Raw genomic sequence first — 13,931 nt, forward strand, 5'->3', positions numbered from 1 at the left:
AGATTTTATTCCTTTATTTGAGAGAGAGAGAGTGCACGCGCATGAGCAAGGGGAGAGACAGAGGGAGAGGGAGAAGCAGACTCCCTGCTGAGCAGGGAACCTGACCTGGACTCCATCTCAGGGTCCTGGGATTGTGACCTGAGCAAAACCTAACCGACTGAGCCACCCAGGTGCTGCTATCAGGCTTTTAAATGCGTATACTCTTTTTTAAGTTTTTTAAATCTAAATTCAATTAATAAACATGTAACGTATTATTTGTTTCAGGGGTACAGGACTGTGATTCATACATAACACCCAGTGCTCTTTACAACACATACCATATACTCTTTGATCAGCAATTACATCCTGAGACTTTTATTTTGCAGATAAACATGCACACACAGGCAAAGATGTATAAATGAAGATAGTCCCACAAAAGTAAAAAAAAAAAAAAAAAAAAAAAACCCAAAACCAAAACCCTAAATGACCTTGAACAGTGGACTGATGATATAAGGTTTGGTTCATACTCATAGCAAACTACTATGTGACCACTGGGAAAGAAATGGGCCGGTGTCGTATATCTCTTCAGTATATGGAGCATAAAAGCATAGGATGTATCGCACAAACCCATTTGTTGACAATAAAACAAAACAAAACAAGAAAACAAATAAAAAATGCAGGCCAGAGAAAGAAGGGAAGGAGGGAGGGAAGGGAGAGAAGGAAGGAAGGAAGGAAGGAAGGGAGAAAAAGAGGTAAACAGAGCCAGATAAATAGAGACAGGCAGACATGGCTCTCTGTGCAAACCATCAAAAACCACTGGGAGCGGGGTACCTGGGTGGCTCAGTTGGTTAAGCAACTACCTTCAACTCAGGTCATGATCCTGGAGTCCTGGGCTTGAGTCCCGCATCAGGCTCCCAACTCCATGGGGAGTCTGCTTCTCCTTCTGACCTTCTCTGCTCTCATGCTCACTCTCACTCTCTCTCTCCCTCAAATAAATAAATAAAATCTTAAAAAAAAACAAAAAACAATAAAACAACACTGGGAGAAGGGCCTGGAGGTCAGTAAGTTTACTTTTCACAGTAGCCTTTCGCACTATTAGCGAAAAACTACCAACTACACATACTTCTTTTCCAATTTAAAAACTAGCTAGATTATAAATATGATGTTGGCATCACTCAAAGTCACCTTCAGAAGGATTCTGTGTAATAGTAATAGTGATGTTAGTAAAACATCATTTTCAGTCTTGTTTAGTGAATGCCTATACTACAAGGTATAGAATTTTAAATAAATACCTAAAATAAAAAAATAGCGACTCAGTAATCCAGAAGTGAGACAGGTTTAGTTGAGAATAAACTATTCACCTTAAAAAGCCTATCCTTGATGTATTAACAAATACTTTATTTTGAAAAGACTGCCTAGAAAGCCAGCTTGGGAAGGTTAAGCTCATTTGTAGCTATCAGCACTCCCTACCCATCCCCAACGACGTATTCAAATTCCTGCCAAGTTACTTATTAAACTCAAGAGTTATTACTGAAACTATTATAAACTTGGCCTGTATGAGAGCCCATCTTTTAATGAAATACAGAACAACTGTGTTAGAAAAACGAAAATGGGCAATCGTCATGTAAGTATTTATTGCCTTTGGAAGTCAAAAAAGTTTTCGTTGTAGTTAGCATGTGGAGAACTTTAAACTGTGAAATCATGATTGATACTTTTATACTTGATCATTGTGATTACTCCTTATTGTATGATGGTTTTCACAACAGCATACCATGCTTTTAAAATGCACTTATATACTTTCTCTCTGTTAGTCAAAAATCTTTTAGGAGGGGCTAAAGAGAAGTATTTAAAATGAGACAGTAAACAGTACCCGGCACAGAGCAAATGGTTAATATGGATTTGTGGACTGAATGACTAAAGCTGCTAGTTGTGGCGAACTCACACAAAATCTCGTAGCTACGCTCACCTAAGTTTTGTGGGGAAGACAGGTTCATGTTGTAAATAGCCACAGGCCAAGATAAAAGTATCCCTACAAGGCTGTATATAATGTGGGCTGAAAGGTGAACATATTCCAGTATTCTAAGAACCATCAAACATTCGGATATTTGCAGATATCCAGGGAATGGACTTACTCTTTGGGGTTTGCGGTTTTTTCCTGAAATGTCTAGGCCCATGTGGAATATTGTGTCTATAAAGTATGAATGACTAAAAACTGACTAGAATACTACCATTTGGAACCAACTAGGCACAAGGCAGGGCAGATTTAAATCTTAATTTTTGAAATGGAAGAGGGTGATGGACATTGAGGAGGGTATGGGCTATGGCGAATGCTGTGAAATGTGTAAGCCTGATGATTCACAGACCTGTACCTCTGGGGCTAATAATACATTATATGTTAATAAAAATAATTTAAAGGAAAAAAAAGAAATAAAAGGAAATAAATTTGTTGACTTGCGGTGGAAGTCTAGGGAACAGTTTAACCAGGATACTTTGGTGGAAGTTTGTCAGAAAAAAAATAAATAAATAAATAGTGGTATATTTAAGGATTAAAAAAAAAAATCTCGATTTTTTTTTTAATATTGAAAAATATGTGTCTAAAGCTGTTGCAGTAAGCATTTTAATACGGTCTGACCACACCTACTCTAGCTCTCCATGGCAAGAATGACTTATTCTATGTAAACTAGGACCAAAGAGAATAAAACTCCAGAATGTTCTGTAAACTTTAACTTTGTTTATAAGCTTTTTCCCCTTTGCTACAAATTAAACTTGCGCTTAGTGGTTGTAAGCCTACAAATAACTTCTTCAAGGAGGTGTCATATTTCAAATCTTTTGTAGATAACATTTCTTTTTTTCTTTTTTCGCTAGCCAAGAGCCTGCCATTCAGTATCTTTCAGAGATACTAAAACCTATTTTTAAGATCCTCTGATAGCTGCAGAGGGTCCCTGCCATAGCAGTTTAGGAAGACATTTTTATCTTGGGAGTGTCATCCCAGTGGGGCAGCTGGCTTGTGTGAGTGGTCTAGCATTTTTATGTATTTCTTTTTTGAATCCTCAGAGCCAGTCTTACTCCCTCTCAGAAGGCAGTCACCAGTTGCCCAAAGGGGACAGCCAACCCTCGGCAGCCGTGCAGCCTCTCAGCCACCCATCAGGGCATGGACAGCCAGAGGCCCAACAGCCTGTAAGCACTTGATTTTCCCTCCAAATCATAGGTATGACTGGGCTCTCTCATGGTCCCAGTGTTTATTCACCAATGACTTGTCCCATCGGACCCTCCACCACCCTCCAGCCTTCAGATGTCATCAGCAGGCACGACTCCCAAGCAGGGAAATCTTTCCCTGGAAAATGTCTGTTACAATGTTTGCAGCTACAGTAGAAAGGTGGTCTAGGAGCTCTGCTTCCGTTCCCAGCAGCATCCCCTTAATTGTGCCCTACAGTGATGCTACAGATGGCCACTAGGATATTTCAGAAAATGCGAATGGATTTTAACATAGCACAAGGAATGAATATGTTCTCAGACTGTGTTTCTACATAAGTAAATGCAAAATCTTCTTAAAAGAAGAGAAAATCGTCCTGGTGATGATTTCAGTTATTTACATTAGAAAGCTACTTGAATATGTACAAACTTCGACCTCTAATGTTTCTGGTTTTGAAGTTTGTTTTGCACAACCAAAACAAATATATAAAACTAAATACTAGTAGAATCCGAGCTGAGAAGGTGCAAATAAATGCATGCCATTGATTCAGCATAATAGATAATATTATCTTGCTGGAATTAAATGGCCACAGTCAATGTAAAAAATGGCCCTGATGGCTATCATGTGGTTTCTTTTGTGTTACAGCATGTCTAAAATAGGATGTGGTGTGTGACTTTTTAGTTCTACTGTAATGTTTCTCTATCCAAAACTGAGAAGTTTGTGTTTGTAAGACTCCCTATAAAACAATCGGGACTTCTCTTGGCTAACATGCATGATTTTTATATTAAACCTACCTCTCTCTGTTCTCCGATCGTTCATCATTGGCTTGCAACAATTAAACTAGGGCTATCTGGCATATATACAATCATAAATAGAAACACAAATGTAAGTGTTGAAATCGTGTGCTTGCTCTTGGTCATCCGGATAATTTAATATGCATTACGTTAGTTTTTAAGTTATTACCAGCTAGCAGTAAACACAGATTTTATTTTTTTCAATAAGGTCTTTTTTTTTTTTATCTTAACTTATTTATCTGACACAGAGAGAGAGATCACAAGTAGGCAGAGAGGCAGGCAGAGAGAGATGGGGAAGCAGGCTCCCTGCTGAGCAGAGATCTTGATGCGGGGCGGGATGCGGGGCAGGGTGCGGGGCTTGATCCCAGGACTCTGAGTTCACAACCTGAGCTGAAGGCAGAGGCTTAACCCACTGAGCCACCCAGGCACCCCTAAACACGGATCTTAAAAGCCTACTAGGAAAGTTACGAATTCCCAAGGATATGTCCATGGTCGGGGATCCACAGATAATTTCTTTTTTTTTTTTAAGATTTTATTTATTTATTTGACAGACAGAGATCACAAGTAGGCAGAGAGACAGGCAGAGAGAGAGGAGGAAGCAGGCTCCCTGCTGAGCAGAGAGCCCGATGCGATGCGGGGCTCAATCCCAGGTCCCTGGGATCATGACCTGAGCCGAAGGCAGAGGCTTTAACCCACTGAGCCACCCAGGCGCCCCCACAGATAATTTCTTGACAGATAGTACTCCAAAGCCAGTTGGATATTGGTCAGGAAACTACATTTTCCAAGGAACTGTGATATAGAGGCTTTCCTAGCCAATTCGGAAAACTGGAAATTACTTTTTTATTTGTGCTTTCCCCAGTCCTGTTGCTATCATTAATAGTTTCTTTCAACTGAAGACATAGTGCTTATGACTAATCTATTTGGAGTAGTAATAACCCAGATAAGGGGTTCCTATCATTTGCTAAATCACACAATGTTCAGAGTTTGCTTAGCCTAGAGGACGTGTCCTTGTGCTCAATGAGCATTGTGCATCAAAAATAATTTTCAAATCTTATTTTTGGAAGATTCTGGAAAATCACATTACTTAAAAATAAGGTTTTCCACAGGAAAATCTGCTTTGGTGTAGTGAAATGGCTCCTCTGTTCTCTTGCGTGGGTTGTTTTCAGGAGAATCGCTATCTGGAAGAAAATACAGAATTGAGATCAGTAGTGAAATCTCTTTGCCATTGGGGTACGGCTGCAGAGTATGGGCAGAGCAATAGGGAGGAAGCAAGATTCAGGGGAGCTGTGGACAAATGTTGAAATAATCACAAACTCAAGAGGACTTTTGGTTTCTGGAAAATCATTTGTAAAACTGATAAACAGGCACTAGGAATAACTCGCCTGGCCCTTCAAAGTGTGGCTTCTGGAATAGAGACAGCATCTGTATCACCTGGGTGTTTGTTAGAAATGCAGAATCCCAGGCCCATGAAGTCCTCTTGAATCAGATCTGCATTTTAGCAAGATCCTGCAGGGATTCTTAGTGCAGGATGGTCTGAGAAGCAACTAGGGAACAAGTTCTCACACTTGGCTGCACATCGGAACCACCTGCGCGGAGTTTTAAAAACCACTGAAGCCAGAAAGTCTGAATTAACTGGTCTGGTGGTTGGCCTGGGCACTGGGATTTGCAGATGTTCCCCAGGTAGTGCTAAACGTGCAGCTGAGTTTGAGAAACGCTGAACTGGAGCATAACACTATTCTTCCGAGAACAGATCAGCGTACCACTGATGGAGGCAGGTGTCCTTGGAAGTGCCCATAAGTGAAAAACAACTTGTCAGTGTTAGAACATCTGTTCAGCGATCTGCCACGGTGTTTGTGAACACGCCACATTTATGACTTCCTTGTGCCAATATTTAGCCAACATAAATCTTGTCTAAAATGGAAAACAGTTCGGGACTTGTAGGAGGGGAACAAGCAAGCTCCGACACAGGTGGGTTAGGAACACCCAGGAGCCAAACAACAGGTGGGAATCAGTCCAGATGCCCGAGAAGAGAAGGGAGGCTCTGGAGGCAAGTAAAAATGTGACTGGGAATGTGGGATAAAGTAAGTATGGTTTTAACCGAGAGTTGGCCTTAAAGTGTGATCCTAAACCCCAGAGAATTAGTGAAAGAAACCAAGCAGAATCCAGCCTAGACCATGCAGTCCTACCTCTACTATCAGGAAATCATTTACGCCAGAAAATTAGTCCTTCGGAACACCACCATGGCTACAGGAGGAACCAAAACGGGCTTCTGATGTCAAAATAGGACTAAATGCGCTAAAGCATCCCTTCTTCATTTAAAAACAAGCCTCCCATTCAGAGTTGGCTGTGTTTTATTTTATTTTTTATTTAAATTCAGTTAGCCAGCATATAATACATCATTAGCTCCCGATGTAGACTTGCGATTCATCAGTTGTGTGACACCCAGCACTCGGCTCATCACATCACGTGCCCTCCTTCATGCCCATGATCCAGTTATCCCATCCACCCACCCGCCTCCCCTCTAGCAACCCTCCATTTGTTTCCTAGAGTTAAGTCTCCATCTCTGATTTCCTTCCATTCATTTTCCCTTCCTTCCCCTATGATCCTCTGCACTGTTTCTTATATTCCACATATGAATGAAACCATATGATAATTGTCTTTCTCTGTCTGACTTATTTTGCTCAGCATCATACCCTCCAGTTCTGTCCACATCAATGTCAATGGTAAGATTTCACCTTTTGATGGCTGAGTAATATTCCATTGTATATATGAACTACATCTTCGGGGCACCTGGGCAGCTCAGTGGGTTAAGCCTCTGCCTTCAGCTCAGGTCATGATCCCAGAGTCCTGGGATCGAGCCCCATGTCGGGCTCTCTGCTCAGCGGGAAGCCTGCTTCCCACTCTCTCTCTGCCTGCTTCTCTGCCTACTTGTGATCTCTCTCTCTCTCTCTGTCAAATAAACAAATAAATTAAATCTTTTTTAAAAAATAAATAAATCAACCACATCTTTATCCTTTTATCTGTGAATGGACATCTTGACTCTTTCCACAGTTTGGCTGTTGTGGACATTGCTGCTATAAACATTGGGATACACGTGCCCCTTCAGATCACTACATTTGTATCTTTGGGTAAACACCTAGCAGTGCAGTGCAGTTGCAGTTGCATAGGGTAGCTCTATTTTTATCTTCTTTTTTTTTTTTTTTTTAAGATTTTATTTATTTATTTGATAGAGAGAGAGAGATCACAAGTAGGCAGAGAGAGAGGGAGAGAGGAAAGCAGGCTCCCCGCCGAGCAGACAGCCCGATGCGGGGCTCGATCCCAGGACCCTGGGATCATGACCTGAGCCGAAGGCAGCGGCTTAACCCACTGAGCCACCCAGGCGCCCCTATTTTTAGCTTCTTGAAGAACCTCCATACTTTTTTCCAGAGTGGCTGCATCAGGCTGCATTCCCACCAACAGCATAAGAGGGTTCCCCTTTCTCCGTACCCTCACCAACATCTGTTGCTGCCTGACATTTGTTTTAGCCATTCTGACTGGTGTGAGGTGGTATCTCATTGTGGTTTTGATTTGTATTTCCCTGATGCCAAGGGATGTGGAGCACTTTTCATGTATCTGTTGGCCATTTGTATGTCTTCTTTAGAGAAATGTCTGTTCATGTCTTCTGCCCATTTCCTAACTGAAGTATTTGTTTTTTGGGTGTTGAGTTTGATAAGTTCTTTATAGATCTTAGATACTAGCCTTTTATCTGATATATCATTTGCAAATATCTTCTCCCATTTGTAGGTTGCCTTTAGTTTCGTTGACTGTTTCCTTTGCAAAAGCTTTTTAATCTTGATGAGGTACCAATAGTTCATTTATGCTTTTGTTTCCCTTGCCTTTGGAGGAATGTCTAGCAAGAAATTGCTGTGGCCAAGGTCAAAGAGGTTGTGTGTTCTCCTATAGAATTTTGATGAATTCCTGTCTCACATTTAGGTCTTTCATCCATTTCGAGTTTATCTTTGTATATGGTGTAAGTAAATGGTTCATTTCATTCTTCTACATGAGACTGTCCAATTTTCCCAACACCATTTGTTGAAGAGACTGTCTTTTTTCCTTTGGCTATTTTTTTTAGATTTTATTTATTTATTCGACAGAGAGAGATAGAAAGAGAGAGAGCACATGCAGGGGTGAGAGTTAGGGGGGAAAGGGAGAAGCAGGCTCCCTGCTGAGAAACAAGGCCAATCCAGGGCTCAATTCCAGGACCCTGGGATCATGACCTGAGCTGAAGGTAGATACTTAACCAACTCAGGCACCCAAGCACCCCTCCGTCAGATATTCTTTCCTATTTTGTCAAATATTTTTGACCACAGAATTGAGAGTCCATTTCTGGGTTCTCTGTTCTGTTCTATTGATCTGTGTGTCTGCTTTTGTGACAGTACCAGACTGTCTTAATGATTATAGCTTTGTAATATAGCTTGAAGTCCAAAATTGTGATGCCATCAATTTTGATCTTCTTTTTTGATATTCCTCTGGCTACTAAGGGTCTTTTCTGGTTCTGTACAAATGTTAGGATTATTTGTTCCAGCTCTGTGGAAAATGTCAATGGTATTTTGATAGGGATTGCATCGAATGTATAGGTTGTTCTGGGTAGCATAGACATTTTACTTATTTTTTTAAAGATTTTATTTATTTATTTGACAGACAGAGATCACAAGAGAGGCAGGCAGAGAGGGGGGAAGCAGGCTCCCCACTGAGCAGAGAGCCCAATGAAGGGCTCGATCCCAGGAACCCGGGATCACGACCCAAGCCAAAGGCAGAGACCTTAACCCACTGAGCCACCCAGGCGCCCCAGCATAGACATTTTAACAATATTTGTTCTTCCAGTCCATGAGCATGGAATGTTTTCCCATTTCTTTGTGTCTTCCTCAATTTCTTTCATAAGTGTTCTATAGTTTTTAGGGTACAGATCCTTTATCTCTTTGGTTAGATTTATTCCTAGGTATCTTATGGGTTTTGGTGCAGTTGTAAATGAATTGACTCCTTAATTTCTCTTTCTCCTGTCTCATTATGGAGACATATATAGAAATGTATAGAAATGCAACTGATTTCTGTGCATTGATTTTATATCCTGCCACTTTGCTGAACACCTGTATGAGTTCTAGCAATTTTGGGGTGGATCTTTCAGGTTTTCCAAATAAAGTTTCATGTCATCTGTGAAGAGTGAAAGTTTGACTTCTTTGCCAATTTGAATGCCTTTTATTTCTTTTTGTTGTCCGATTGCTGAGGCTAGGACTTCTGGTACTTTGTTAAACAATGGTGGTGAGAGTGGACATTCTTGTCATGTTTCTGACCTAAGGGGAAAAGCTCTCAGTTTCTCCCCACTGAGAATGATATTCACCGTGGGCTTTTCATAGATGGCTTTTATGATATTGAGGTATGTTCCCTCTATTCCTACACTGTGGAGAGTTTTAATCAAGAAAGGATGCTGTTTCTTATGCTTTTCTGTATGAATAGAGTTACCTGTAGTTGACCAGGATGGCAGCCCAGTAGATTAAAATGTAAATTTATTTTACTGTATAAAAAGCACTGTGTGCACCCCTGAGGGGTCGGAATCATCATCATCATCATCATCATCATCATCATCAAGATCATTAAAATTATCCTACACTGATTTAATTTCACTTTAATAACTTTTACTCCTAAAAAAAAAAAAAAGATGCTGTGTTTTGTCAAGTGCTTTTTCTACATCAGTGGTTCTTGTCCTTTCTTTTATTAATGTCCTTTCTTTTATTAACGTGATTTATCACATTGATTTGAAGATGTTGAACCAACCTTGTAGCACAGGAATAAATCCCACTTGGTCATGGTGAATAATCCTTTTAATGTACTGTTGGATCCTATTGGCTAGTATCTTGGTGAGAATTTTGGCATCCATGTTCATCAGGGATATTTATCTGTATCTGTCCTTTTTGGTGGGGTCTTTGTCTGGTTTGGGGATCAAGGTGATGCTGACCTCATAGAATGAGTTTGGAAGTTTTCCTTCCATTTCTATTTTTTTTAGTTTATTTATTTGACAGACAGAGATCACAAGTAGGCAGAGAGGCAGGCAGAGAGAGAGGAGTAAGCAGGCTCCCTGCTGAGCAGAGAGCCCGATGTGGGGCTCGATCCCAGGACGCTGGGATCATGACCTGAGCCAAAGGCAGAGGCTTTAACCCACTGAGCCACCAGGTGCCCTGCATTTCTATTTTTTGAAACAGTTTCAGAAGAATAGGTATTAATTCTTTAAGTGTTTGATAGATTTGCCCTTGGGAAGCCATCCTGCCCTGTACTCTGAAAGAATTAAGGTTGAAAAACCCCTGGCCAGACTTACCAAAAAGAAAAGAGAAAGGACCCAAATTAAAATTGTGAGCAAAAGAGGAGCGATTATAACCAACACCAAGAAATACAAACAATTATAAGAACATATTAGGAGCAACTATATTGACTTATAGGCATTGACAAATTAGGCAATCTGGAAGAAATGGATCCATTCCTACAAACATATAAACTACCAAAACTGAAACAGGAAGAAATAGAAAACCTGAACAGACCCATAATCAGCAAGGAAACTGAAGTAGTAATAAAAAATCTCCCAACAAACAAGTTGGCTGTATTTTAGATACAATCACACAGTCTTGGCTTTGGAAGGTTTCTTATCTATGATAGCTAAAAAGTAGTCATTTTAAAGAGGCAGAAAAATTGCTGTCAAGGACAAATACACTAACAGAAGGAAGATCATACAAATCAAAAAACTGACATAAGAGCTTTAAAGATATAGGAGCCTGGGGCCTCCTGGTATAGGGGATGGAACCCAGCATGTATCTGCTGCTCACAGCAGCAAGAACCAAGATTCCCAGTGATGGTGGACATAACTGGAGGTTTCGAGGCAGCCTTTTGGAAAGGATGCTGGTGATTACTGACATTTCTCAAGTTCTTGCTAGACCGTGAGCTGCTCTGGGGACATGGGGTGAAGTTTGAGCCCTTCACCCTACCAAGCACTCCGCATTCATGTGTCCTTTAGTCCTCACACAACTCTGTGAGGGAGGTAGCATTATTATCCCCCTTTGAAATATGGGGAAAGTGGAGCAAGGAAAGATTAAATAATTTGTCTAGTGAGGGTTGAAGCACAGATTGGGATTGACGTAGACGTTCTTCACATAGTTCCTTGGGCTCACATTATACCAACCAGAAGCTAACTTACTAGGATTTCTAAACTATTGAACTGGATCTTTATCTTCTCTTTACCCCCATCCCTGAGCTTCCTTCCTCTCCCCTAACCCCCCAGCTAGATTCGGTGCTCTTCCTTCGTGCTTTCATGCTACTCTGCATACAATGCCATCATTCCTCCCATCCATGTGATTTTAGAACTATCTGTTCACATATCTCCCCAACACTGGACTGATAACTCATTTGTGCATCTTTGTATCCCCATTACAAAACCCTATTACATTGTCCCCATTATAATGACACAAAACCTGTCACATAGCAAATGCTCAATAAAATTTGATGAATTCATTACATTTTATAGATAAGCCTTACTCAAACCAATGTTTTGTTCAGTTGGAATCTAAATCCCTATGACCAGGTACACCCCCAAACCAATGTGTGAGTAAGGTCCTTCTATTTGTATTTTTAGAAACTCCCCAAGTGATTCTAATGTACCCAAAGTTGAGAGCCATGGATCTAATGTCAGGTGTTCCTCTAGTGCAGGAATGTGCCCAAATGTGGCCCCCAGACCATCATCGGAATAACCTAGGATCTTGTTAGGAAAGCGGATCATCAGGCCCCACTCCAGATCTACAGAATCAGAAATTCAGGGCCTAGGGCCCAGTAGCTCCTGCTGAATAAGCCCTCCAGTTGATTCTGATGTTGTTCAAGTGTGAGAATCAATGTTGAAGCAAAAGTATCTCACAGACCTGGTATGGAGCTATAGCCCAGCTTTGCCTAAGAACCACTGTCATCATTGAGCCTGCAGAGCTGCCCAGATGATGGCCTTTAAAGCCGACTTAGCCCCACATCCTCCTCCAAGGTCTCTCACACCAAAGGCAACCCAGGGAACTGCCCCATTCTGATGTCCACCTGACCCCAGGCTGCATTCTCATCTTCACATGAGATGCATGCACCACTCATCTTCGCATGCATAAAGAAAAGGTAGCTCAAGAGTCCCTCCACCAGCAGAGGAAGGAAGCCACTCTTCATCCTTCCCGTCGGTTCAACATATTCTTTGAAAGAAACTCTTATGAGGGTGCCTGGGTGCTGCAGTTGGTTAAAGGTCTGCCTTCAGCTCAGGTAATGATCCCTGGGTCTTGGATCAAGCTCTGTGTCAGGCTTTCTGCTCAGCAGGGAGTCGGCTTCTCCCTCTCCTTCTGCCCCTACCTGTACTCATGCTCTCTCTTGTTCTCCTTCCATCTTTCTCTCTCTCCCCTCTCTAAGATAAAGAAGGAAGGAAGGATGAGAAAGGAAGGAAGGAAGGAAAAGAAAAGGAAGAAGGAAGAAAGGAAGGAAGAAAAAAAGGAACTCCTATGAGCCAGATACTCTTTGGGGCTCTACAGATAAAAAGAGAAATAAAAGGGCGCCTGGGTGGCTCAGTGGGTTAAGCTGCTGCCTTCAGCTCAGGTCATGATCTCAGGGTCCTGGGATCGAGTCCCGCATCGGGCTCTCTGCTCAGCAGAGAGCCTGCTTCCCTTCCTCTCTCTCTGCCTGCCTCTCTTGTGATTTCTCTCTGTCAAATAAATAAATAAAATCTTTAAAAAAAAAAAAAGAGAAATAAAAGACCACAGTCCGTGCCCTTAAAATAGCCCACAGTCTAGCAAGGGAGGCAAACAAATAATTATAATGATGTGTGATGGATGCACTAAGAGAAACATGTCCAAAACTTGGACGGAGGAGGGAGTGATGCTGTGTGGGAGGAAGAAATAGAACAGGCTTCCTGACGTGGAGAAGGGCATTCTTTACAGTGCTGGAGTATGCACAGAGATGTACAAGAAGGGTAATGCTACCGGAAGTACAGCTTTCCACTCACCAAAGCACTTAATCCATTACACATCACCTGCCCATGCAGCTGCTAGCCCCTCCCTCTCAGCTGGGAGCTTCTGCCGGGTCGACACTGCATCTCACTCAGGGCTCTGTCTCTGGGGCTTGACACCTAACAGGTGTGCCATCCATACTTTGATAGATCACTGGACAGGAGACAGTGACGCAGATGTGAAGGGGTGAGACCCAAAGGCCCTTGTTTGCTATGCAAAGTGTATTAGTACCCTAGGGCTAATATGCAAAGTATCACAATCTGAGTGGCTTTTTTTTAAAGATTTTATTTCTTTATCTGAGAGAGAGAGAGAGTGAGCAAGAGAGCATGAGTGGGAGGAGGAACAGAGGGAGAGGGACAAGCAGACTCCCCACTGAGTGGAGAGCCCTACACGGAACACTATCCCAGGACCCCCGGATCAAGACCTGAGCTGAAGGCAGACGCTTGACCATCTGAGCCACCCAGGCACCCCACACATTTGGTGGCTTAAAACAATGGAAATATATTCTCTCAAAGTTCTAGAGTCTTGGGATTTGGAATCAAGGTGTTAGCAGGGTGGGTATTCCTGGGTATTCCCTGGTACAGGGAAGATTTCTTTCTTGCCTCTTTCAGCCTCTGATGAGCCTCAGGCATTGCATTTCTTGGTGCAGGGCAGAAGAACCCCAGTGTCTGCCTCCTTCTTCACATGGTTTTCTCCTCTGTGTGTGTCTCTGTTTCTCTTCTTCATAAAAGGACCCCAGACACTGGATTTTGGACCCATTCTAATCCAGGATGATATCATCCATGATCCTTTACTAATTATATCAGCAAAGACTCTGTTTCCAAGTAGGGTCACATTCTGAGGTTCCAAGTAGACAAGAATCTGGGTGATACCATTCAACCTACCACACCAAGGAATTTATTTATTTATTTATTTATTTAT

The 13,931-nt window shown here is 41.8% G+C and overlaps 1 protein-coding gene across 2 annotated transcripts in view; it reads left to right on the plus strand.

The window, feature by feature from the left end:
* Positions 1-1,537: 1,537 nt before the first annotated feature.
* ANXA13 (annexin A13) overlaps positions 1,538-13,931 on the plus strand; it is a 58,937-nt gene continuing 46,543 nt past the window's right edge. Inside the window, exons 1-2 of one of the 2 annotated variants that reach the window (XM_046002671.1) lie at positions 1,562-1,603; positions 3,034-3,156. In XM_046002671.1, coding sequence (XP_045858627.1) covers positions 1,589-1,603; positions 3,034-3,156 — 138 coding nt within the window. In that variant the 5' untranslated portion in view covers positions 1,562-1,588. Of the gene's footprint in view, positions 1,604-3,033; positions 3,157-13,931 lie in introns of both variants that reach the window. The other variant, XM_046002681.1, reaches the window with a different exon arrangement.

Source organism: Meles meles, chromosome 1 (genome assembly GCF_922984935.1).
Source record: "Meles meles chromosome 1, mMelMel3.1 paternal haplotype, whole genome shotgun sequence".
In the NCBI taxonomy this organism is placed as follows: domain Eukaryota; kingdom Metazoa; phylum Chordata; class Mammalia; order Carnivora; family Mustelidae; genus Meles; species Meles meles.